The sequence below is a fragment of the Heterodontus francisci genome, chromosome 3 (genome assembly GCF_036365525.1).
Source record: "Heterodontus francisci isolate sHetFra1 chromosome 3, sHetFra1.hap1, whole genome shotgun sequence".
In the NCBI taxonomy this organism is placed as follows: Eukaryota; Metazoa; Chordata; class Chondrichthyes; order Heterodontiformes; family Heterodontidae; genus Heterodontus; species Heterodontus francisci.
The window spans coordinates 11,792,790-11,820,735 of NC_090373.1; the positions used below are offsets into that span (position 1 = coordinate 11,792,790).

At 44.6% G+C, this 27,946-nt stretch overlaps 1 protein-coding gene across 1 annotated transcript in view; it reads left to right on the plus strand.

The window, feature by feature from the left end:
* The window catches only part of LOC137366606 (collagen alpha-1(IX) chain-like), a 230,725-nt gene that overhangs the window by 197,266 nt on the left and 5,513 nt on the right, over positions 1-27,946 (plus strand). The window contains exons 29-33 of the mRNA XM_068028325.1: positions 5,949-5,984; positions 6,091-6,135; positions 10,115-10,147; positions 14,044-14,190; positions 14,313-14,367. Coding sequence (XP_067884426.1) covers positions 5,949-5,984; positions 6,091-6,135; positions 10,115-10,147; positions 14,044-14,190; positions 14,313-14,367 — 316 coding nt within the window. The remainder of the gene's footprint in view (positions 1-5,948; positions 5,985-6,090; positions 6,136-10,114; positions 10,148-14,043; positions 14,191-14,312; positions 14,368-27,946) is intronic.

Consider the following 27,946-nt stretch of genomic DNA (forward strand, 5'->3'; position numbering starts at 1 on the left):
CCATGTAGCGTAAAAGTTGAGAGTGCTCGTGACTTTCACGGCTATTCAATATATAGGGCTGAATTTTACCACCGCCATTCTCGGCAATGACCTTGAAAAAAGGCTCGCATCACATGTGACTTCTCCGTCGCTGAGACCCTGCCATATTACACCCGGGGGCTCATTTAAATGGAGGAGGTGGAACGGCCGCCCCTGGCAACGGCCTCCAGTGCCACTGTGCTGGCGCCGGTGCCATTTTGACAGTTGATGTCAAATTTTAAAGAGACCGGCACATTAACTTTCAATAAATACAGTAAAGTGAACATCAAAGCCCTTCTTCCACACCCCCAATAATTAAACAATATATTTATTTCCCTCTCCTCCCCGAAAAACCATTTTTGCCGGTCCCGACCTTTCAACCCCAAACTTTGCATTCTTTGTCCTTTAACCTCTTCCAGCCATCCCCTCAGCCAATGGAATAAATTTTCTTCATTTCCCCCCCATCAACCTGAAAATTAAACTCCTTCCCCCTCCCCACTTGTGTCTCACCTTGAATCCCCAAATGGGGATCGGAAGCCATATTGGCGTGGGACAGCTGCCAATTTATTTGCATAAATTTTAGTAGGGAAATGAAGGCCCTGCCACTTGGTGACAGGGGTGCCGCACCAAGGTCTCAACGCTGCTGGTAAGATGCGGTGGATCCTTCTTGGAGTTGTGGGTCGTGGCGGGCCTCTCCCGCAAGTATTTTAAGGGCCCCCCCCACGACCCACAGCACCGAGGGGCTGGTAAACTTCAATCTTCCTGTCTGGACCCTACGCCTCCATATTAACATTAATGCTGTGTCCATGGTGGTTAGTGCTGCCTGGAGTGGTACCTGCTGCAAGATGTTAGCCTCCAATGCCCTATGTGTCCCCTCAGGTGTCTTCTCTTCCTCCTTCTGGTGATGTCGGTCAAAGAAACTGTTCCCAGTGACAGAAGGGTCGGTAACCACAGGACACAGGGAAGCGGTGGCATAGTGGTAATGTCACTGGACTGGTAATCCAGAAGCTTAGGCTAATGCTCTGGGGACATGGGTTAGAATCCCACCATGGCAGATGGTGAAATTTGAATTCAATTAATAAAAATCTGGAATTAAAACCTAATGGTGACCATGAAATCATTGTCAATTGTTGTATAAACCCCTCTGGTGTGTTAATGTCCTTACCTGGTCTGGCCTACATGTGACTCCAGACCCACAGCAATGTGGTTGACTCTTAAAATGCCCTCTGAAATGGCCGAGCAAGCTACTCAGTTTCAAGGGCAATTAGGGATGGGCAATAAATGCTGACTTAGCCAGCGATGTCCACATCCCATGAATGAATAATAAAACCCCTCAGATTTAATGTAAGTGGCAAATGAACCAGAGGCGAGCTGAGGAAACCTTTATGCAGTGAGTTGTTATGATCTGAAATGCACTGAAAGAAGCAGAATAGAGTCACAGAGAGATATAGCACTGAAACAGTCCCTTCGGCCCACCGAGTCTGTACCGACCAACAACCACCCATTTATACTAATCCTACATTAATCCCTGGGGGATAATGCTGGGGGACTTTAATGCCAGGGTTGGGGCCGACCATGACTCATGGCCCTCCTGCCTTGGGCGCTATGGCGTTGGAAGGATGAATGAGAACGGGCAGAGACTGCTTGAGTTGTGTACCTATCATAACCTCTGCATCACCAACTCGTTCTTTCACACTAAACCCTGTCACCAGGTTTCATGGAGGCACCCAAGATCACGTCGTTGGCACCAGCTAGACCTCATTGTCACAAGGCGAGCCGCCTTAAACAGTGTTCAAATCACACGCAGCTTCCACAGTGCGGACTGCGACACCGACCACTCCCTGGTGTGCAGCAAGGTTAGACTCAGACCAAAGAAGTTGCATCATTCCAAGCAGAAGGGCCACCCGCGCATCAACACGAGCAGAATTTCTCACCCACAGCTGTTACAAAAATTTCTAAATTCACTTGTAACAGCCCTTCAAAACACTCCCACAGGGGATGCTGAGACCAAGTGGGCCCACATCAGAGACGCCATCTATGAGTCAGCTTTGACCACCTACGGCAAAAGTGTGAAGAGAAATGCAGACTGGTTTCAATCTCATAATGAAGAGCTGGAACCTGTCATAGCCGCTAAGCGCATTGCACTTTTGAACTACAAGAAAGCCCCCAGCGATTTAACATCCGCAGCACTTAAAGCAGCCAGAAGTACTGCACAAAGAACAGTTAGGCGTTGCGCAAACGACTACTGGCAACACCTATGCAGTCATATTCAGCTGGCCTCAGACACCGGAAACATCAGAGGAATGTATGATGGCATGAAGAGAGCTCTTGGGCCAACCATCAAGAAGATCACCCCCCTCAAATCTAAATCGGGGGACATAATCACTGACCAACGCAAACAGATGGACCGCTGGGTTGAGCACTACCTAGAACTGTACTCCAGGGAGAATGCTGTCACTGAGACTGCCCTCAATGCAGCCCAGCCTCTACCAGTCATGGATGAGCTGGACATACAGCCAACCAAATCGGAACTCAGTGATGCCATTGATTCCCTAGCCAGCGGAAAAGCCCCTGGGAAGGACAGCATTACCCCTGAAATAATCAAGAGTGCCAAGCCTGCTATACTCTCAGCACTACATGAACTGCTTTGCCTGTGCTGGGACGAGGGAGCAGTACCCCAGGACATGCGCGATGCCAACATCATCACCCTCTATAAAAACAAAGGTGACCGCGGTGACTGCAACAACTACCGTGGAATCTCCCTGCTCAGCATAGTGGGGAAAGTCTTTGCTCGAGTCGCTCTGAACAGGCTCCAGAAGCTGGCCGAGCGCGTCTACCCTGAGGCACAGTGTGGCTTTCGTGCAGAGAGATCGACTATTGACATGCTGTTCTCCCTTCGTCAGATACAGGAGAAATGCCGTGAACAACAGATGCCCCTCTACATTGCTTTCATTGATCTCACCAAAGCCTTTGACCTCGTCAGCAGACGTGGTCTCTTCAGACTACTAGAAAAGATCGGATGTCCACCAAAGCTACTAAGTATCATCACCTCATTCCATGACAATATGAAAGGCACAATTCAACATGGTGGCTCCTCATCAGAGCCCTTTCCTATCCTGAGTGGTGTGAAACAGGGCTGTGTTCTCGCACCCACACTTTTTGGGATTTTCTTCTCCCTGCTGCTTTCACATGCGTTCAAATCCTCTGAAGAAGGAATTTTCCTCCACACAAGATCAGGGGGCAGGTTGTTCAACCTTGCCCGTCTAAGAGCGAAGTCCAAAGTACGGAAAGTCCTCATCAGAGAACTCCTCTTTGCTGACGATGCTGCTTTAACATCTCACACTGAAGAATGCCTGCAGAGTCTCATCGACAGGTTTGCGTCTGCCTGCAATGAATTTGGCCTAACCATCAGCCTCAAGAAAACGAACATCATGGGGCAGGATGTCAGAAATGCTCCATCCATCAATATTGGCGACCACGCTCTGGAAGTGGTTCAAGAGTTCACCTACCTAGGCTCAACTATCACCAGTAACCTGTCTCTAGATACAGAAATCAACAAGCGCATGGGTAAGGCTTCCACTGCTATGTTCAGACTGGCCAAGAGAGTGTGGGAAAATGGCGCACTGACACGGAACACAAAAGTCCGAGTGTATCAGGCCTGTGTCCTCAGTACCTTGCTCTACGGCAGCGAGGCCTGGACAACGTATGCCAGCCAAGAGCGACGTCTCAATTCATTCCATCTTCGCTGCCTTCGGAGAATACTTGGCATCAGGTGGCAGGACTATATCTCCAACACAGAAGTCCTTGAAGCGGCCAACATCCCCAGCTTATACACACTACTGAGTCAGCGGCGCTTGAGATGGCTTGGCCATGTGAGCCGCATGGAAGATGGCAGGATCCCCAAAGACACATTGTACAGCGAGCTCGCCACTGGTATCAGACCCACCGGCCGTCCATGTCTCCGTTATAAAGACGTCTGCAAACGCGACATGAAATCGTGTGACATTGATCACAAGTCGTGGGAGTCAGTTGCCAGCATTCGCCAGAGCTGGCGGGCAGCCATAAAGACAGGGCTAAATTGTGGCGAGTCGAAGAGACTTAGTAGTTGGCAGGAAAAAAGACAGAGGCGCAAGGGGAGAGCCAACTGTGCAACAGCCCCAACAAACAAATTTCTCTGCAGCACCTGTGGAAGAGCCTGTCACTCCAGAATTGGCCTTTATAGCCACTCCAGGCGCTGCTTCACAAACCACTGACCACCTCCAGGCGCGTATCCATTGTCTCTCGAGATAAGGAGGCCCAAAAGAACATTAATCCCATATTCCCTACCACATCCCCACTATTCTCCTTCCGCCTACCTACACTAGGGGCAATTTACAATGGCCAATTTACCTATCAATCTGCAAGTCTTTGGCTGTGGGAGGAAACCGGAGCATCTGGTGGAAACCCATGCGGTCACAGGGAGATCTTGCAAACTCTGCACAGGCAGTACCCAGAACTGAACCCAGGTCGCTGGAGCTGTGAGGCTGCGGTGCTAACCACTGCACCACTGTGCCATGAAGAGGAAAGATTTGGAGGGCTATGGGGAAAGAGTGGGAGAATGGGACTAATTGGATAATAACTCTTTCAAAGTACCAGTGAAGGCACTCCTTCTGTTCTGTTTCATTCAATGATTCTCTCATTGTTCTGCGAGAAACACGGAAATGAGGGTTGCATTCATGCTCTTAGCTGGAAAATTCCTCTGTACTATTCACCTCTGTTACTGTTGTAGTGATACTTTGAAATCATCCCCTTCATCAGCTCATCAACTAAAGGTCAAACCTGGACTGCATGCCACAAAATATTATGCATCAACCTGCTTCACATTTACTACAAGCCCATTCTAAGCTCTCATGCGCAACTTTATATCATCTCATACATGCCTGTACTTCAGAAAGCTGCAACTTACAACTGAAAGTCTTGCCTCACTCACATCTTCCAATGGCTCTCTCAAATCAAATGTTGTAACACAAACATGGTCATTTACTGTCACCTAGGATGGCCTTCAGGTTAGGCATAGATGTCACAAATAGTACCCATGTGGCTTCTTGTATTAGTCCAGTGGCCTACATTAACGGAAGGATTTGCGATCAATTAACACTGACATGATATTAATGAGGAAACATAATTTTGAACTGCAATGGCCATAATCCAAGAAAGAGCCATAAAGTCTTCATTCTGTGATAGCCTAAGGTATCAACATTTTATGAAGGAGAAGAAACACTGGGGAAAGGTGATGAGGGAGAGGGCATGTTCGGAAGACCAGGACTTACCTCTGGATTTATGGCAGCGTACTTCATTGAGAAACCCTTCTAGCACCTTGTGTTGGAAACCTAAGCAGTTGTTTTCCACTGCTGTGCTACCATCTCCAAGGACAAAGATATACCTGTAGAGGGGCCTCCAGCTCTACAGCTGTGCCTGCTATATCACTGTGAACAATAAGTTCACTTTCTTCCTTTGCCTGCACCATAACTTGCCCTTTAACTTTGACCTGCAACCCTTTAAGAGCTGCTCACTCGCCATATTTTGTGCTCTCCAGTCGAACGTGCAACATGCCAAGGTCCTCAGGTAAGATTTTCTTGTGTCCAGAGTCAATTCAAATTAAGGGGAAGAGGCTACAACTTCAAAAAAATGTGGCTTGAGCAGGTTCCAGCTCATTTCCCTGATTGCTGCAGTATCAGAGCTAAGCTGTCCTGGGAGCCTTATTCATTTGTCCACATTTCTATCTGTGTATCTAAAGCTTTCTACTTGTCTGTTTATAGGTCTGACTGCATATTGTCTGTCAGTCTAGCTATTACTTTCATAAAAAGTTAAATGTTAAAAAAGGGACATTTAACTTCCCAATGTTGAAAATCCATTTAATTTACTTATATATTTTATATGTTTGTTTACAGGGTTCTGTAGGCCTGCCTGGAACTAAAGGTGAACAAGTAAGTTCTTAATTGGTTAAAATGATGATGCGGTACCTTAAATATTTATGGAAAAAGATTTCACACTATTCTGATTTTAAATGTGTGTTAAAACAATTTTCTTTAGGGTTCCCCTGGTGGAGAAGGTATTGATGGCCGCAAGGGTAAGATGGTAAGAGATAATTATATTTCTAATTAAATATACTTTTTGTCGAAATAACTTAGCACATCTGCAGCAGTCCATTCTTAGTTATGGGACTGCAAGGGCTTCCTGTTATGGCAGTAAGCGATACCCAGCCAATATACCTTCCTATTATAAAGTACATTAATTGTATGCATGTCTGTATTCTAAGAGTTGCTTGTTGTGTGTCTGAAATTCGGATCGATTTTAGCCAAGTGAATAGAGAGTAAAAGTGTGTAGTGTGTAAACCTTTAGGTTTAGTCAAGAGATGCTGCTGTGCTGAGCTATAGCTTAACAGCACCACTGATGGGAAAAGAGTGGTACTGAAGTTGTTTGAAATGTCATAAATTAGTCTGCAAAATTGCAGTGTTCGCAGTATGTGGCTATCCATTCCTGGAGCTCCATGGTGCCAATGTAGTCAGTCTCCTGTAAGGGCTGTCACAAAATTCTCCAGTGACTTTGCAAAATTACAATCTGCAAAATAAAAAATAAACATAATCATATCCAATGACAAGCAAATTAATTTTATATCCTTAATCATTTTCTGCACAAAATTATATGGAACATACAGCTCAGAAACAGGCTGTTCAGCCCAGCTGGTCTGTGCAGTTGTTTATGCTCCACACAAACCTCCTCCTACCCTACTTCCATTAGCATATACTTCTATTTCTTTGTCCCAATCCAATAGGGAATTCAGGAGAAATTTCTTTACCCAGCGAGTGGTTGGAATGGGGAACTCACTACCACAAGGCGTAGTTGAGGAGAATAGCATAGATGCATTTAAGCAGAAGTTAGATATGTACATGAAGGAAAAAGGAACAGTAGGGTATTGGGGGTGGCACAGTGGCACAGTGGTTAGCACCACAGCCTCACAGCTCCAGTGACCTGGGTTCGATTCTTGGTACTGCCTGTGTGGAGTTTGCAAGTTCTCCCTGTGACTGTGTGGGTTTCCGTCGGGTGCTCTCGTTTCCTCCTACAGCCAAAGACTTGCAGGTTGATAGGTAAATTGGCCATTATAAATTTCCCCTAGTGTAGGTTGGTGGTAGGACAATGGTGGGGATGTGGTAGGGAATATGGGATTAATGTAGGATTAGTATAAATGGGTGGTTGTTGGTTGGCACAGACTCAGTGGGCCAAAAGGCCTGTTTCAGTGCTGTATCTCTTAAAAAAAAAGATATGCTGATGATATGGGAGGGTAATTTTTTTTATTTGTTTATGGGATGTGGGCATCGCTGGCCAGGCCAGAATTATTGTCCATCCCTAATTGCCCTTGAGAAGGTGGTGGTGAGCTGCCTTCTTGAACCGCTGCAGTCCATGTGGGGTAGGTACGCCAACAGTGCTGTTAGGAAGGGAGTTCCAGGATTTTGACCCATACACACCAGAGGAGACAAGTTAGGCCAAATGGCCTGTTTCTGTGTAAGATAGGTAAATGAATTATAATGTACGTTTTGCATCCAGTGTATAGTTTTCTCCTTTACAGGTTGGTATGTCACTGGACTAGTAATCCAGAAACCCAAGCTAATACGCTGTGAAATGAAAGCAATATACTGCAGATGCCGGAAATCTGAAATAAAAATAAAAAGTGCTGGAAATACTCAGCAGGTCTGGCAACATCTGTGGAGAGAGAAGCAAAGTTAACGTTTCAGGCCTGTGACCTTTCATCGGAACTGGCAAAGGTTAGAAAAGAATTAGGTTTTAAGCAAGTCAAGGGGAGAGGGGTGGGGAAGGGGAAGGTGTTTGATAGGGCAGAGGGCAGGAGAGATTAAATAACAAAGCTGTCATGGGACAAAGGCAAGGAGTGTGTTAAAGCTTGTGGTGAAAGACAAAGTATTAATTCAAAGAGAGTTTTAATGGCAGAATAATGAACAGCTCTGACTCAACGAAAAGCAGGCACATGGTTAAAATATAAAATATTAAAGAAAAAGGCCTGAAGTTATTAAACTCAATGTTCCATCCGTAAGGCTGTAGAGTGCCTAATTGAAAGATCAGGTGCTGTTCCTCGAGCTTGCATTGATGTTCACTGGAACACTGGAGCAGGCCAAGGACAGAAATGTTGGCATGAGAGCAGGGGTGTGTGTTGAAATGGCAAGCAACTGGAAGATCGGGGTCCTGCTTTCGGACTGAGCGGAGGTGTTCCACAAAGCTGTCACCCAATCTGCGTTTGGTCTCCCCAATGTAGAGGAGACCGCACTGTGAGCAGCGAATACAGTATACTAAATTGAAAGAAGTACAAGTAAATCACTGCTTCACCTGAAAGGAGTGTTTGGCACCTTGGGTAGTGAGGAGAGAGGAGGTAAAAGGGCAGGTATTACACCTCCTGCAGTTGCATGGGAAGGTGCCATGGGAAAGGGACGAGGTGTTGGGGGTAATGGAGGAGTGGACCGGAGTGTTATGGAGGGAAAGATCCCTTCAGAATGCTGACAGGGGAGGGGAAGATGCATTTGTTGGTGGCATCAGGCTGGAGATGGCAGAAATGGCGGAGGATGATCCTCTGGATGTGGAGGCTGGTGGGATGGGGTGGAAAGTGAGGACAAGGGGAACCCTGTCATAGTTCTGGGAGGGAGGGGAATGGGTGAGGGCAGAAGTGTGGGAAATGGGCTGGACACGGTTGAGGGCCCTGTCAATCACAGTGGGGGGAAATACTCAGTTGAGGAAAAAGGAAGACATATCAGAAGTGCTATTGTGGAAGGTAGCATCATCAGAGCAGATGCTTCGGAGTAAGAGAAACTGGGAGAATGGAATAGAGTCCTTACAGGAAGCAGGGTGTGAGGAAGTGTAATCAAGGTAGCCATGGGAGTTGGTGGGCTTATAATGAATATTAGTGGATAGCCTATCCCTAGAGATGGAGACAGAGAAGTCGAGGAAGGGATGGGAAGTGTCGGAGATGGACCATAAAGGTGAGAGAAGGGTGGAAATTGGAAGCAAAGTTGATAAAGTTTTCCAGTTCAGGGCGGGAGCAGGAAACTGCGGACTGAACATTGAGTTCAATAACTTCAGAGCATGACTGGCCTTTTTAAAAATATTTTATTTTTTAACCATGTCTGCTTTTCATGTAGTCAGAGCTGCTCATTATTCTGCTATTAACACTCTCTGGATGAATGCTTTGTCTTTCACCACAAGCATTAACACACTCTTTGCCTTTGTCCCAGGACAGCTTTGTTATTTAATCTCTCCTGCCCTCTGCCTTATCAAACATCTTCCCCTTCCCCACCACCCTCCCCTTCACTTGCTTAAAATCTAATTCTTTTCTAACCTTTGCTAGTTCTGAAGAAGGGTCACAGACCTGAAAAGTTAACTTTGCTTCTCTCTCCACAGATGCTGCCAGACCTGCTGAGCATTTCCAACACTTTTTGTTTTTAAATACTCTGTGGACATGGGTTTAAATCCCACCATGGCAGCTGGTGGAATTCAAATTTAATTCATAAATTCAATTATTTAATTGTTAAAAATCTGGAATTGAAAGCTAGTCTCAGTAAGGGTGACCACGAAACTACCGCCAATTGTTGTAAAAACTCATCTGGTTCACAAATGTCCTTTAGGGAAGGAAATCTGCCGTCCTTACCTGGTCTGGCCTACATGTGACTCCAGACCTAGAGCAATGTAGTTGACTTTTAACTGCCCTCTGAATTCAGTTGCCAAGGGCAATTAGGCATGGACAACAAATGCTTCCTTGCCAGCGATGCTCACATCCCATGAAACAAATAAAAAAAACAAAAATGCACTTTCTATGTTGGTGCAGCATGTTTATTATAAAATAGACACTCATTATTTTGCATTTTCCATGATCTTTACTGGAGCTAGTTATTTTCATGACTGCTGTTAGGTTCTGTGTTTACATTGCCACACTTTGCATTAAGGAATCACAGTTTGTAAATTTGGCAGTTGATGTGCTCAGCATTGCTTTTGGCTAAAATGTGACTCACTTGTCCTTCCTTGTTTCATCCCGCTTTCCCTCATGTTTTTTGTTTAGGGTGATAGAGGAAAACTTGGTCCCAAGGGTGCTGTAAGTATTGTACAAATTTCTGCTTCACTCCTTTTACGTTTTCACTTAGTGAACTGGGTCTTCTTAAGCTACAGAAGTGTAGACTTTGAGGCGATTTGATTGATCTTTAAAACAATGGAAGGATTGGATTCAGTCCAAGTGCATAAACTAATTCATTTAGCTAGATTAGGCTGCTGGTGGTTGGGAGGACAGCACAATGCTGTTACTTTTGCACCATGACCAGATGGGACTATTGATGGACCAGCTGGCCTTTTCCTCTCTGTTATTTTCATACGTTCTCAGACAACATGTTTGCAGGACACAGTGGCTCCTGTGTAGTTGCAAATCATGCAATGTGTTTAGAGACATAGAGAGTCATAGAGTTATACAGTGCAGAAATAGGCCCTTCTGCCCAATGCATCAGTGCCAGCCATCAAGCACCCATCCAATCTAATCCTATTTTCCAGCACTTGGCCCGTAGCCTTGTATGCTGTGGCATTTCAAGTGCTCATCTAAATAATTCTTAAATGTTGTGAAGGTTCCTGCCTCAACCACCCCTTCAGGCAGTGCGTTCCAGATTCCAACCACCCACTGGGTGAAAAATATTTTCCTCAAATCCCCTCTAAACCTTAAATCTATGCCCCCTAGTTATTGACCCCTCTACTAAGGGAAAAAGTTTCTTCCTGTTTTTCCTATTAATGCCCCTCATAATTTTGTATACCTCAATCAGGTCCCCCCTCAGCCTTCTCTGCTCCAAGGAAAACAACCCTAGCCTATCCAGTCTCTCTTCATAGCTGAAATGCTCCAGCCCAGGCAACATCCTGGTGAATCTCCTCTGCACCCTCTCCAATGCAATCACGCCCTTCCGATAGTGTGGCGACCAGAACTGTACACAGTACTCCAGCTGTGGCCTAACTAGCATTTTATACAGCTCCATCATAACCTCCCTGCTGCTATATTCTGTGCCTTGGCTAATAAAGGCAAGTATCCCTTATGCCTTCGTAACCACCTTATCTACCTGTGCTGCTGCCTTCAGTGATCTATGGACAAGTACACCAAGTCCCTCTGACCCTCTGTACTTCCTGGGGTCCTACCATCCATTGTATATTCCCTTGCCTTGTTACACCTCCCAAAATGCATCACCTCACACTTCTCAGGATTAAATTCCACTTACCACAGCTCCGCCCATTTTACCAGCCCATCGATATCATCCTGTAATGTAAAGCTTTCCTCCTCACTGACTAGTCGAGGCAATTTTCATCATCTGCTAATTCTCACCAACTATATTTCTCTTTTTTTAAATCTGTTTGGTTTATATATTACATTTATGTAACCATATAGATGCTGTCTTATACATATTAGGTTAAATATTAAATGTTTGCTAAATGGAAAAAAAATCCATATATACACAATTTACACAGCTAGGCTTTACAGACTTGATATGAATCGAATGTCTTTCCATAATATACAAATTTCAATGGATTTCAGAGTTAAATCACAGGGTGATGTGAAGATGGATGAATATTCTGGATTTGGCAATGATTTGGCAATGATTAGAAAGCAGGAAGTATTTATGCAGATACTTTCTCTCAGAGTAGACAATTGGTGAGGTAACTCCATGAGAAGAGTGGTTGGAAGCAGTTTGAGGAAAGTGTGGGAATGATGACCTGAATGGCATTTTCTCATTCATTTTGTTTTCTGTTCTTACTTAGATTTAAAAAATCACTGACGGGTGGACAAGGCATATTTGCTCATATAGACATCTTAATAATTCCTGAAAAACACAAGACTTATTTACCACAACTATAAAAGCAAAATACTGCAGATGCTGGCAATCTGAAATAAAAACAGAAAATGCTGCAAATACTCAGCAGGTCTGAGAGCATCATGTAGAGAGAGAAAGAGAGTTAATGTTTCAGGTCATCAGAACTAGAAGAAGTTAACGATGTAATAGGTTTTAAGCAAGTACAGAGGCAGGGAGAGGAGAGGGGAGGAAAGTATAAAAGGGGAAGGTCTGTGATAGGGTGGAGGTCAGGAGAGTTTAAATGACAGTAATGATGGTGGAAGACAAAAGGAGATGGTAATGGGACAAGTAATGGTTACAGCAGAATCATCACCAACAGTTGAAAAAATGAGAGTACAAGATTAGGCTTCTGTAGAAGGCCATTAAAAAAAATTGCCATGGGAAACAGTTTCTCTTTGTGCACTCTATCTAAACCGTTTCTGATTTCCTTGTTTTCAAATCCCTTCATTTCCTCGCCCATCCCTTTCTCTGTAATCTCCTCCGGCCCCACAATTCTCCAAGATCTCTGTGCTCCGCTAATTCTGGACTCTTGAGCAAGCCCGATTTTAATCATTCCACCATTGCTGGCTGCTCTGGAATTTCCTCCCTAAACCTCTCCACCCCTCTATCTTCTCTTTCCTCCGTTAAGACACTCCTTAAAACTTACCTCTTTGACCAAGCTTTTGACCATCTGCCCTAATATCTCTTTATGTGGCTTGGTGCCAAATACTCTTGCGATGCGCCTTGGGATGCTTTGTTACATTAAAGGTGCTATATAAATATAAGTTGTTGTTGTTTAAACACATCTATCAAATCTCCTCCTTACCCTTCTTTGTTCTGAGGAGAACAACCCCAGTTTCTTCAGTCTATCCATGTAACGGTAATCCCTCATCCCTGGAACCATTCTGGTCAGTCTCTTCTGTACCCTCTCCAAAGCGTTCACCACCTTCCTAAAGTGTGGTGCCTAGAAACAGCCACAGTTCTCTAGATGGGGCTGAACTAATGCTTTATAATGGTTTAGTATAACTTTGTAGGCTCAACACGAGTTACATATTGTAGCATTTTAGCAGCACAATAATACCTTGTGCGCTCCATGATATCACTCATTAATCTGCTGCTGTTCTTATAGAATACAGTCTAGTATGAGCAGCACCATGAGATATCAGCTGTAGGTAGTGGAACTGGTGCAACACAAACTTGAGAAGCTCTCACTGGAACCTCAGTCGCACCAGTCATATGATTGACATTTGGATGCGGGTGAACTTAGAGGAAACTCTGACCCATGCAAAGAATTTCAGTGTGAAGCAGCATCAAATACTGTTGGAGTGCTGTTGGACCACGTAATCACACATGTGCAGAACCTTGCTGGGCTGAGCAGAGAGTGCTGTAAAGTTGGCAGCATAATTCAACACTGCCAACTCTGCTTTGTCTGACTGGCACCTGTGATATAACAATTCCATTTTTTACATTGAGCCAGGATCAGAAACTCCATGCAATGGAAGTAAATGGGATATTCCTTGCAATACTAGGAGCTCTTGGCAAGGATTAACGTTTTGAGTTTGCTCCTCCTAATCTTCAAATATACCACAAATGCCTCCTTTCCTACTGCCTCGCTGCTTTGCAGTTATGACCCATGGCATTGTCTCCCCTTCTAACTCTGCCAACCGGATCACGACCATGACAAGAAAGGATGCAATTTTCAAGCATCAAATGTGGAGAGATAGCGCTCAATAACTTATCACATCATGGTTCAATCTGCAGCCTGTTGAGATGAGTCAGTGGTGGCCCTTCGAGGATTTCAAACAGAGCAAGTACCTTCCCTGAAGTTATGTGACATTGTGGTTCCCAATCTTAAAGGGGGGAAGAGAAAAGGCAAATTGAGTGCTGTGATTTGATAATGCCAAACTCTGGTTTTAAAAGCGTTAAGATTGCAGACAGAAGAAAAAAATACTAAGAGTGATATGTAGTCCCACACTCTGGAGGTCCTGGGATGGGTGGATGACAGTAAAGTGAGCCTTGATTTCAACACTGAGAAGATACAGAGACAAGAAGCTCGCGATTGCAGATAAGAGGCTGAAATTTGTACTTGCTTAAAGCTCCACCGATTCTGAGATTTTGCTTTTCAATTTTCCAGCTTGGTAAACCTGGTGAGGTTGGACTTCGTGGCAAGGATGGGATTCGTGGTCTGCCGGGTGTACAGGGCCCCCTCGGCGCTATCGGACCACGAGGTTTACAAGGAGATCGTGGGCTTACCGGCCTACCTGGGAACCAGGGACCCCCTGTAATTATGAGTACAATTTTATGTTTGTTCATGCTCCACAGCATTCATTACATTTGCTTTACAAGTTCTGAGTTTTGCTTAGTCATTTGCTTTAATTCTTCTTTTAAAATGACTGTTCCTAGGGTAACGAGCCTACAGACCAACACATTAGACAAGTATGCATGAGAGTAATGCAAGGTGAGTACCACTGTCTCAGGCTAAAATGCGTTTAAATAATCTACTATTTTGCAACAAAACACAGACCTCTTATAGCACAAAGTAACAAAAGTTCAGTTAAAACCACCACAGCTCCTCACTAAAACACTTTAATACATCATTACCCACCTGTATTATAGACAGATTGATACTACATAATCCACCTGTGATATACACAGACTGATACACCATAATCTGCCTGTAATATACTCAGACTGATATACCAGTATCCACCTGTAGTATACACAGACTGATACACCATAATCCACCTGTAAAATACACATACTGATATATCATTACTCACCTGTAATATACACAGACAAATATACCATAACCAACCGGAATATACACAGACTGATATACCATAATCCACTTGTAGTATACACAGACTGATACACGATAACCCACCTGTAATATACACAGACTAATATACCATTACGCACCTGTAATATACACTGAATGATATACCATAATGCACAAGCAATATACATAGACTGATACACCATAATGCACCTGTAATATACACAGACTATATACTATAATCCATCTGTAATATACACAGACTGATATACCATTACCAACCTGTAGTATACAAACTGATGCACCATAACCCTCCTGTAATATACAGACTGATATACCATAATCTGCTGTATTATACACAGACTGATATAACATAATCCGCTTGAAATATACACTGACTCTACACCATAATCCACCTGTACTATACACAGACTGATGTACCATAACCCACCTACAATATACATAGACTGATACACCCCAATGCACCTGTAATATACAAAGACTATATTACTAATCAACTGTACATTCAGTGGATGCACCATTTTTAGAAACTTAACTTCTCATCACCAGGCAAGCTGGAGAAAAATTGTTTAATTCATTGACTCCAGCACATTAATTATTTGTCTCAGGTTTTTATCCCTCAATCAACATCACTAAAACAGATGATCTGGTCATTAATACATTCCTGTTTGTGTGCAAATTGCCTGCGACATTTCCTACATTACAACAGTGAATAATACCCTTCAAAAAAAATATTTAATTGGCTGTAAAGCACATTGAGATGCCCTGAAGTTATGAAAGGTGCTATATAAATGTAGGAGAAAGGCAGGAGACATTAAATGACAAAAGGGATGAAGGTGCAAGGCAAAATGTGATGGTAATGGGACAAGAAACAAAAGGGTCAAGAGGATCTGTAAATGGGAAGAGTGAAATCATCATTAGCATCCGATGTCCAAAAGAAACAGGAGCAGTGGTTATGGTGTGAAATTGCTGAACTCTCTGTTGATGCTGGAAGGTCACAAAGTGCCTAATGGATCGATGAGGCTCTGTCCCTTACGCTGCCACTGAGCTTCATTAACTTTAAATTAAGAGGAGTAAGAGCTTGGTGAGGCAAGGTCTTTATTGCAAAATCACCCCCAAGCTGCACACAATTTTACACTTATTAGAACCAGTGAATGGCCTTGCCTGGCGCGAAAGAGGAAAATCTGCCCAATTGTTTTCATAAATCCAAGTGTGGCTCCTGAATGAGTTTTAGCACAAGCAGAGGTGGAATTAAGACCGAAGGATTGGTGTAGAGGGGAGAGTCCACATTTGGCCAACTTGGCACAGCATGGCCAGAGTGAGGTCCTTCAATGCTATTGACGCCAGACTCCAAATTGACACTGCAAGCATGATTGGGAATTTAGAAGTTAAACGAGTAAATTATTTGTGGCCAGTTTTGACTGGGTCGTGCCATAAAAATGGACCAACCTCAAACTGATTGGAGGGGTGCAGGGTCATTCCCCCCTTCCCCCCAACCCCTCTCTGTCTCTGCCACTGAAGACAAGGGCCATAAAATTTGGTTGCGTAGCTCGCTTATTTGTGGCACTACAGGTACTATTGGAGTTCCGTGCCATGTGGTGCACCTCTTGTGGGCCCAGCTAGATGCCATGTTGGGTAGATTGTTAGAGCGGGCACTGGGAGCGTTCACTGGAAGTATGCAGAGCAGACTGATCGGGATGTTAGTGAGTGTGTAACATTGATTTGATTGCAGTGTTGCCATTTTCAACCTCAGTGTTCCAGCTAATGCCTCTCTTAACCTTGCACAGCTGACCATGTGTTCAGCAGTAGGAAGGACTCCCCAGCAGTGCTATTTAAAGGTGTCATCAGCCAGTTTCAGGTTAGTTGCTGATTGATTTCTACTGGTTGTAGCTGAGTTAGTAGAAATGTTTGGAGGTTTGTACTCTTTAAAGTTGGTGAAGTCTACAGGGAGTGGGTGTGGCACATAGTGAAGGGTTTGGTTCAATGAAGAGTGCAGGAGAGCATGCCAGGAGCAGCACCAGGCGTACCTAAAAATAGGGTGCCAACCTGGCGAAGCTGCAACACAGGACTAGATACATGTGAAACAGCCGAAGCAGCATGCTATAGACAGAGCTAAGCGATCCCACAACCAACGGATCAGATCAAAGCTCTGCAGTCCTGCCATATCCAGTCGTGAATGTTGGCGGACAATTAAACAACTAAACAAAGGAGGAGACTCCACAAATATCCCCTTCTTCGATGATGGGGGAGCCCAGCACATCAGTGCAAAAGACAAGGCTGAAGCATTTGCATCATTGTCGGCCAGAAGCGCCAAGAGGATGATCCATCTCGGCCTCTTCCTGAGGTCTCCAGCATCACAGATGCCAATCTTCAGCCAATCCGATTCACTCTACATTGATATCAAGAAATGGCTGAAGGCACGGGATACAGGAAAGGCTATGGGCCCTGACAACTTGCCAGCTGTAGTACTGAAGACTTGTTCTCCAGTATTAGCTGCACCTATAGCCAAGCTGTTCCAGTACAGCTACAACACTGGCATCTACCCAACAATGTGGAAAACTGTCCAGGTATATCCTGTCCTCAAAAATCAGGAAAAATCCAACCCGGCCAATTGCCACCCCATCAGTCTACTGTCAAACATCAGCAAAGTGATGGAAGGTGGCACTGACAGTGCTATCAACCGGCACTTACTCCGCAATATCCTGCTCACTGATGCTCAATTTGTGTTCTGCCAGGGCCACTCAGCTCCATAGCTCATTACAGCCTTAGGACAAACATGGACAAAAGAGCTGAATTCCAAAAGTGAGGTGAGACTGACTGCCCTTGACATCAAGGAAGCATTTGACCGAGTATGGCATCAAGGAGCCCTAGCAAAACTGAAGTCAATGGGAATCAGGGGGAAAACTCTTCACTGGCTGGAGTCATACCTAGCACAAAGGAAGATGGTTGTGGTTGTTGGAGGTCAATCATCTTAGCTCCAGGACATCACTGCAGGAGTTCTTCAGGGTAGTGTCCTAGGCCCAACCATCTTCAGCTGCTTCATCAATGACCTTCCTTCAATCATAAGGTCAGAAGTGGGGATGTTCGCTGATGATTGCACAATGTTCAGCACCATTTTCAACTCCTCAGATACTGAAGACGCCCATGTCCAGATGCAGCAAGACCTGGACAGCTTTCAGGCTTGGGCTGATAAGTTGCAAGTAACATTCACGCCACGCAAGTGGCAATGACCATCTCCAGCAAGAGAGAATAAAACCTTCCCTTGACATTTAATGGCCTTCCCATCACTGAATCCCCACTATTAACATCCTAGGGGTTACCATTGACCAGAAACTGAACTGGAGTAGCCATATAAATACCGTGGCTACAAAAGCAGGTCAGAGACTGGGAATTCTGAGGCGAGCAACTCACCTCCTGTCTCCCCAAAACCTGTCCACCATCTACAAGGCACAAATCAGGAGTGTGATGGAATACTCTCCACTTGCCTGGATGAGTGCAGCCCCAACAATACCCAATACCGGGCTAGGCAGAAGCGGGTTTGCCACCAACTTTTATGTCGGTGGCGAATTCCCATCCGCCTAAGGAAAAATCCAGCCCAATAGATTAATAGATTAAGTGTATGGGCAAAACTGTGGCAAATGGATTTCAATGTAGGCCTTTGTAGGGTCATCCACTTTGGATCTAAAAAGGATAGAACTGGGTACTTTCTAAATGGCGAAATGCTAGAAATTCTGGAGTCCAAAGAGACTTGAGGGTCCAGGTACACAGACCATTAAAATACTATGAACAAGTACAGAATATAATCAAAAAGGCTAATGGAATGATGGCCTTTGTATATAGAGGACTGGAATACTAGAATAGGTGGTGGCGTAGTGGTATTGTCACTGGACTACTAACCCAGAGACCCTGGGTATTGGTCTGGGGACATGGGTTCGAATCCCACCACAGCAATTAATAAATCTGGAATTAAAAAGCTAGTCTAATGATGGCAATGAAACCATTGTCGATTGTTGTAAAAACCATCTGGTTCACTAATGTCCTTTAGGGAAGGAAATCTGCTGTCCTTACCTGGTCTGGCCGACTTGTGACTCCAGACCCACAGCAATGTGGTTGACTCTTACATGCCCTCTGAAATGGCCTAGCAAGCCACTCAGTTGTAACTAACTGCTACGAAGTCAATAAAAAGGAATGAAACCGGACGGACCACCCGGCATCGACCTAGGAACCGGAAACGACAATGGCAAACCCAGCCCTGTCGACCCTGCAAAGTCCTCCTTACTAACATCTGGGGGCTTGTGCAAAAGTTGGGAGAGCTGTCCCACAGACTAATCAAGCAACAGCCTGACATAGTCATACTCACAGAATCATACCTTACAGACAATATCCCAGACACTGCCATCACCATCCCCGGGTATGTCCTGTCCCACCGACAGGACAGACCCAGCAGAGGTGGTGGCACAGTGGTATACAGTAGGGTGGGAGTTGCCCTGGGAGTCCTCAACATTGACTCTGGACCCCATGAAGTCTCATGGCATCAGGTCAAACATGGACAAGGAAACCTCTTGCTGATTACCACCTACTGCCCTCCCTCAGCTGATGAGTCAGTACTCCTCCATATTGAACAGCACTTGGAGGAAGCACTGAGGGTGGCAAGGGCACAGAATGTACTCTGGGTGGGGGACTTCAATGTCCATCACCAAGAGTGGCTCGGTAGCACCGCTACTGACCGAGCTGGCCAAGTACTAAAAGACAATATATGCCAGAAAGGGTATGTGGCAGGTGGTGAGGGAACCAACAAGAGGGGAAAACATACTTGACCTCGTCCTCACCAGATGCATCTGTACATGACAATAGTGGTAGGAGTGACCACTGCACAGTCCTTGTGGAGACAAAGTCCCACCTTCACATTGGCGATACCCGCCTTCATGTTGTGTGGTACTACCACCGTGCTAAATGGGATAGATTTCGAACAGATCTAGCAATGCAAAACTGGGCATCCATGAGGCGCTGTGGGCCATCAGCAGCAGCAGAATTGTACTCAACCACAAACTGTAACCTCATGGCCCAGCATATCCCCACTCTACCATTACCATCAAGCCAGGAGACCAACCCTGGTTCAATGAAGAGTGCAGGAGAGCATGCCAGGAGCAGCACCAGGCATACCTCAAAATGAGTTGAAACCTGGTGAAGCTACAATACAGGACTATCTGCATGCCAAACTGCATAAGCAGCATGCAATAGACAGAGCTAAGCGATCCCATAACCAACGGATCAGATCTAAGCTCTGCAGTCCAGCCACATCCAGTCGTGAATGGACAATTAAACAACTAACTGGAGGAGGTGGCTCCACAAATATCCCCATCCTCAATGATGGGGGAGCCCAGCACATCAGTGTGAAAGATAAGGCTGAAGCATTTGCAACAATCTTCAGCCAGAAGTGCCGAGTTGATGATCCATCTCGGACTCCTTCTGCAGACCCAGCTTCACAGGTGCCAGACTTCAGCCAATTCAATTCACTCCGCATGATATCAAGAAACGACTGAAAGCACTGGATACTGCAAAGGCTATGGGCCCTGACAATATTCTGGCAATAGTACTGAAGACCTGTGCTTCAGAACTTGCCGCGCCCATAGCCAAGCTGTTGCAGTACAGCTACAACACTGGCATCTACCCTGCAATGTGGAAAATTGGCAAGGTATGTCCTGTACACAAAAAGCAGGACAAGTCCAACCCGGCCCATTACAGCCCCATCAGCCTACTCTCAATCATCAGTAAAGTGATGCAAGGTGTCATCAACAGTGCCATCAAGCGGCACTTGCTTAGCAATAACCTGCTCAGTGACGCTCAGTTTGGGTTCCGCCAGAGCCACTCAGCTCCATATCTCATTACAGCCTTGGTTCAAACATGGACAAAAGAGCTGAATTCAAAAGGTGAGGTGAGAGTGACATCAAGGCAGCATTTTACCGAATATGGCATCAAGGAGCCCGAGCAAAACTGGAGTCAATGGGAATCAGGGGAAAAACCCTCCGCTGGCTGGAGTCATACCTAGCGCAAAGGAAGATGGTTGTGGTTGTTGGAGGTCAATCATCTGAGCTCCAGGACATCACTGCAGGAGTTCCTCAGGGTAGTGTCCGAGGCCCAACCATCTTCAGCTGCTTCATCAATGACCTTCCTTCAATCATAAGGTCAGAAGTGGGGATGTTCGCTGATGATTGCACAATGTTCAGCACCATTCGTGACTCCTCAGATACTAAAGCAGTCCGTGTAGAAATGCAGCAATACTTGAACAGTATCCAAGCCTGGGCTGATAAGTTGCAAGTAACATTCACGCCACACAAGTGCCAGGCAATGACTATCTCCAACAAGAGAGAATCTAGCCATCTCCCCTTGACATTCAATGGCATTACCATCGCTGAATCCACCACTATCAACATCCTAGGGGCTACCATTGATCAGAAACTGAACTGGAGTAGCCATATAAATACCATGGCTACAAGAGCAGGTAAGAGGCTGAGAATCCTGCGGCAAGTAATTCACCTCCTGACTCCCCAAAGCCTGTCTACCATCTACAAGGCACAAGTTAGGAGTGTGATGGAATACTCTCCACTTGCCTGGATGGGTGCAGCTCCAACAGCACTCAAGAAGCTCAACACCATCCAGGACAAAGCAGCCCGCTTGATTGACACCCCATCTACAAACATTTACTCCCTCCACCACTGACGCACAGTGGCAGCAGTGTGTACCATCTACAAGATGCCCTGCAGAAACGCACCAAGGCTCCTTAGTCAGCACCTTCCAAACCCGCGACCTTTACTAACTAGAAGGACAAGGGCAGCAAATGCATGGGAACATCACCACCTGCAAATTCCCCTCCTAGTCACACACCATCCTGACTTGGAACTATATCGCCGTTCCTTCACTGTCGCTGGGTCAAAATCCTGGAACTCCCTTCCTAACAGCACTGTGGGTGTACCTGCCCCACATGGACTGCAGCGGTTCAAGAAAGCGGCTCACCATCACCTTCTCAAGGGCAATTAGTGCTGGGCAATAAATGCTGGCATAGCCAGCGACGCTCACATCCCATGCATGAATAAAAAAAAACAATTGAGTAGAAATCGTGCTTCAGCTTAACAAAGCCCTGGTTAGACCACACCTGGAGCACTGTGAGCAGTTCTGGGCACTGCACCTTAGGAGGAATATATTGGTCTTGGAGGGAATGCAGTGTAGATTTACCAGGATGTTGCATGGATTCCAAAGGTTAAATTATGAGAACAGATCACACAAACTAGGGTTGTATTCTGTGATATTAAGGGGAACAAATAGAGTAGATAAGAGAGAATCTATTTCTGCTGCTTGGGGACTCTAAGACCAGGTGTCATAGTCTAAAAATTAGAACCAGAACTTTCAGGAGTGAAATTAGGAAACACTTCTACACATAAAGGATGATAGAAGTTTGGAACTCTCTTCTGCAAACAGCAGTTGATGCTAGACCAATTGTTAATTTTAAATTGGAGATTGATAGATTTTTGTTAAGCAAAGGTATTAAGGGATATGGGGCAAGGGAGGGTATATGGAGTTATGGAATGTGAAAAGTTGGATTAGGTATGAGCATACAGTCATCTTTGATGCTTTCAGCCCTGCGGCCTCGGTCATGGCCCCTTCAATGATGGCCAGCACCGTCTCCTCCATTAGGATGAGGACATGCAGCTGTACCTGTCCCCTGCCAGTTAAATGCTGTTCCCTGTGGTCGTGTCTGTCGTGCAATAGGGAGGAAGTTGTGTCAGTGAGTGTGGTGCAATGGTTTTGGGTGATGTGGTTGTCATGGCTGAATAGCTGGCAGTATGTGTAAGCTGTGAGATGTAGGTGTGAGGTTGCAGTCATACTAAGTCTGTGATTGATAGAGAGTGTTGGTGAGTGATAGGATGCAGTGAACTGAGCAGTGTCTGAGGCTAGTGGTGCAGTTGGTGGAATATGACATTTCACTGACCTTGACCACTTGCATGAGGTCATTAGCTACACTTTTAGGATTGATCGCCACAGCTACTTGCTCCCACTGCCTTCTGAGAGTTTGTCTGGAGGACCTGCTGGCCCTCTGTAATAGAGGACATCGCTCTTCCTCTGCACCTCCTCGACCATGGCTTCCAGCACATCTTGGAGCCCATTCCCTGCCGTGTTGTTCTTCCAGCTCACACTCACTTCTGCAACCAGTTCCAGCACCTGCTGCAGCCACGCAACAGTAGGCTTAGCACTGCATGCAGAAATCATTTAAATTAGCAGGCGGCATGAAGTTAAATCATGCATGGTTTAATCACACATCGCCATCCCTGGTCCAGTTTTCCAGCCTTAACGAATTTCACGGCCAGGGCATTCTTTGTGGCTCCAGTAGATTCTTTTGCAGCTCGCAGAAAATTCTTAAGAGAAATAAAATCAGGATTTTTCTTTTGTGATGTTTTCAGTGTAAGTAGATATGGGATGCTGCCATTCGGAAGGTGGCAGTAATTCGATTTTCACAGGCCGACAGGAGGATAGGCATGGACAGGCAATAGGCATCTTGAGGCATTTGTCAGACATTGTGGCACCAGTGTTTGTTCACTGGTTCTTTCTCACTTGCAAAGAGACATATGTACTGACTTTTTAAAATTCATTCTTTGGATGTGAGTGTCACTGGCAAGGCCAGCATTTAACGCCCTTCCCTAATTGCCCATGAAAAGGTGGTGGTGAACTACCTTTATGGACCATTGCAGTCCATTTGGTATTGGTACACCCACAGTGCTTTTTTCTGTAGTGGTTTGATACAACTGAGTGGCTTGCTAGGCCATTTCAGAGGGCAGTTAAAAGTTGTGGGTCTGGAGTCACATGTAGGCCAGACCAGATAAGGACGGCAGATTTCATTCCCTGAAGGACATTGGTGAACCAGTTGGGTATTTACAGCAATCTGGTAGTTTCATGAGTCTTCATGAGACTAGCATTTTATTCCAGATTTATTTATTAATTGAATTTAAATTACCCGAGCTGCCGTGATGGGATTTGAACTCATGCCTCTGGAGCATTAGTCCAGGCCTCTGGATTACAAGTCCAGTAACATTACCACTATGTGAAGGAAAGCTGAAAGTATTTGAGCAAATGTTGGAAGAGGTTAAGAAAAGCTTTGGGAGTTTATGAAACTGTATTTTTGATTTCTACCTGTTGGATGGGAAGTAAACTGCTCACATTTAGAGTGATCAATCAGTTTACCCTTGAAACCTCCCCAACCCCTTCAATTTCCTTTGGCCCTCTCTTGAAAGAACTGTGTCACACTGGGGTAAAGGCCAGCTCGGGTCTGCAAATGAAACCCGAGCCGAGTCCGACAGAACCACATCTGACCTGAGCCCGAACTGGCCCGAGTCCTTTCATTTTTTTCCCGTGCCCGACCCAACCCGACCCGACCTGACCATCAGTTAGCCTACTTTCTGTTTTTCACTTTGTTACTTATCTGCACATGCTTAAAAAAACTGTAACTAAACAACCTTTCTAGTCCAAATTGTACATTAACATTGGAGCCACTTACCGGAGGTGGTGATAGAGTGTGTCTGACCCAGCCCAACTTGACCCGAGCCGGGTTCGGGTCGAGTAGCTATGCTCTACACTGGGGCGCAGTGGTTAGCACCGCAGCCTCACAGCTCCAGGGACCCGGGTTCAATTCTGGGTACTGCCTGTGCGGAGTTTGCAAGTTCTCCCTGAGACCGCGTGGGTTTTCGCCGGGTACTCCGGTTTCCTCCAACTGCCAAAGACTTGCAGGTGATAGGTAAATTGGCTATTGTAAATTGCTCCTAGTGTAGGTAGGGGGTAGGGAGTATGGGATTACTGTAGGGTTAGTATAAATGGGTGGTTGATGGTCGGCACAGACTCGGTGGGCCTAAGGGCCTGTTTCAGTGCTGTATCTCTAAATAAAATAAATAAAAATAAAATAAAACATCTGCGACCTGTCCACATCACCTACATGACCATTCTTGTGTAGGGCTCATCAGTATATATCAAGCATCTATTGGACCTCAGAATGCATCGCAGGTTCTTCCCTGCCATCCACAATGGTGATTAGATAAAACCCTATCTGACTTGCCTCCTCTCCCTGAGACCAGTTGTAACACCCCAGCTCCTATGATATCAGCTAACTTGTTGGCTGCGTTTTGTCCCAACTTTGCCTAGAGGTTTCAATTAAAATTAGTTGCAAAATGAAATTTAGTTCTGTAACTGCATATTAAAGAATTGGAATAACAGTGTGTCCTATTGTGATTATTAGATAATGTAAATTAGAAGGTTGGTAACATACTTCATTTGCTGTGCGCGTCCTCAATTTATCCTGATATCTTGCAGTGTAATCATGAATGTTTGAAGTAATTACGATGCCGTATAGTGTTTTAGAAAGGTTTTAACAAGCTGTTTAGTAAGACTTTTTGGATTACAGCCACTTGTTCCAATTCCCCACAAACATATGTACTGACCAAGTGAGACCAGGGCTGAATCTTCATCAGTGAGGGCAGGATTTACAGTTATATATTATCAAGCTCATCAAGGTTAGGGATGTAGATGCTGAGGAATGGAAAGTTATTACAATTTCAACAACTAATATTCGGATCAAATGTTTGCAGAGTAGCCAGATATAGAGTCAGGATTCCTGTGATGTGCCCTGATGAGGGGGAGATTTTTGCTGTTTATTATTCATGGAATCATAGATTCCTACATCTCAGAAGACCATTCGGCCCATCGTGACGGTGCCAGCTCTTTCAAAGAGCTATCCAGTTCGTCCCACTCTTTGCTTTATCCCCATGTGCCTGCATGTTTCCTTTTCAAGTATTTATTCAATTTCCTTTTGAGAGCTATTATTGAATGACAGTACATTAGAGATCACAACAAAATTTATTTACAGCAATAATGTAAACTGGTGCATAAAGAATACATGTATGCTTTTTTGCTGTATGTAGCAAAGGATGGAGATGCTCTCCCAACTTAATCAGATGAGCACTTGTACTATATTTTATCCAGACCCCACAACAGCCATCTTTATAATCTTAAAAGCTAAATACTGCGGATGTTGGAAATCTGATATAAAAACAAGAAATGCTGGAAATACTCAGCAGGTCTGGCAGCATCTGTGGAGAGAAAGCAGAGTTAACATTTCAGGTCGATGACCCTTCTTCTCTCCACAGATGCTGCCAGACCTGCTGAGTATTTCCAGCATTTCTTATCTTTATAATCTTTCTCAGCCAGGTGGGCAACTTAGTGTCATGTTTTGCTGAAATAGAGGCTGCTTTGTCAAATAGATCTATTTCTGGTGGGAATTGGTTTGATAATGGTCCTTTTAATTTTATCTGACTCATGCCCCACAGAAAGAAACTTTCACCCCATTGCTTTGAGATAAGAAAGAAAGAACTTGCATTTCTATAGCACCTTTCACTGTGCTAGGATGTCGCAAAGTGCTCGACAGCCAATGAAGTACCTTTGACTGGTCACTGGTGCAATTGAAACTTTAGGATTAAAATTAAAACCCTACATTTGAAAAGTGCAGGTGACACCCCAACATGTCACTAGTTTACTGAGACATAACTTTTGAGGTATTTTGCCAGCTTATTAAATATCATGTGCTCATGTGGAAATGTTTCTATGTTTCATGTTGCTTCTTAATGCGATTGAATGTTGTCCAGTACAAAACTAATTGAGACCCGAATAGTCATCACATAAGGCTGCTGTAATATCGCACATCTTCTCACTGTGGAATAGAAAGCACAAGCTATCTAGTTGTTAAAATATAAGAATTTAAAATGCTCACGATCAAAGTTGATGTGGTTAGTTCTGAAAGATGGTGTGGCATCCAATTCTGTTCACTTGCTGAAATTGTTAATTCTATGGACAAAAGAATCTAGAAGCACTTCGTGCTAGTACATGTCACTAGAATGTTTTTAAGTTGCATATATATATATCATATATACGCACATGTATCTACAACAAAAAAGCACGTGTAATTTCAAGACTTTGGAAATGTAAATTGCTGAGCTTACCATCAACATTACTATAATATTGATGCTGCCTCCCTGATCTCAATAGACTTTACAGTGATGGACATCAACCACAATCTTCTGTTTGAGTAGCTAATTGATTAACAGACTGCCCAATGCAAAAATAGGGAAGCAAAACAGTTGAGGCAAGATAATTAAAGGTGTAGATTTGCAATCGCAGTCTCGATAAAGAAGCATTATAGAAAGCATGCTGTTAGGGATGGGATTTGCTTTCCAGGTTTTCTAGAGCATGCATTAGGCTATGGGAAACTTTTGACTTGGCTGTAGACATCCCAATACAATTACAAGAAAGAAATAGCTTGCATTTATATAAAAACTTTCATATCCTCAGTACAAAGCCTGTTTCAGCCTGATCCTGCCCCACTGAACTGATTTCTTCCTATCGTGACTCTATTTTTACTCCCCTTGTCCAGAATCCAGAACTGTCACTGACCTCATCTCCTTTGGACATCTCCACTCCAAGGCCTCCAACCTCACAGTTTCCCAATTCCATTCAGCCTGCTTCTACCTCCTTGCCAAAATCCACAAACAAGACTACCCTGGTAGACCCATTGTTTCAACATGTTCCTGCCCCACTGAACAGATTTCTTCTATCTCAACTCTGCTTTTACTCCCCTTGTCCAGTAATTCTCAGTATAAATTGTTTCACAGCAAATGAAGTACCCTTGAATGTAGTCACTGTTGTAGGGAATCACAGCAGTCAACTTGCACACAGGAATGTCACATAAATGTGATAAATGACTAGATAATCTATTCTGGTGGTGTTGGTTACAAGGTATTATAAGACATTTACAGCACAGAATTTCAGGCCATTTGGCCCAACTGATCCATGTTGCTGTTTATGCTCCACTTGTGCCTCCTCCCACCCCTTTTCATCATACTCTACCAGCATATTCAGCACTTCCCTCTATTCCTTTCTCCCTCGAGCTTTCCTTTAAATGCCTCAATACTTTTTATCTCAACCACACTCCGTGGTACTTAGTTCCACTCTCTGGGTAAATAAGTTTCTCCTGAATTCCCTTTTAAATTTATTAGTAATTTTCTCATATTCCTGGCCCTTACCCTGACAAACCAAAATATAATCTTAAAGACCTCGATCAGGTCACCCCTCAGTGTTTTCTTTCTTTAGAGAAAAGAACCCCAGCCTGTTCAATCTCTCCTGATAGGTAGAACCTCTCAGTTTTGGT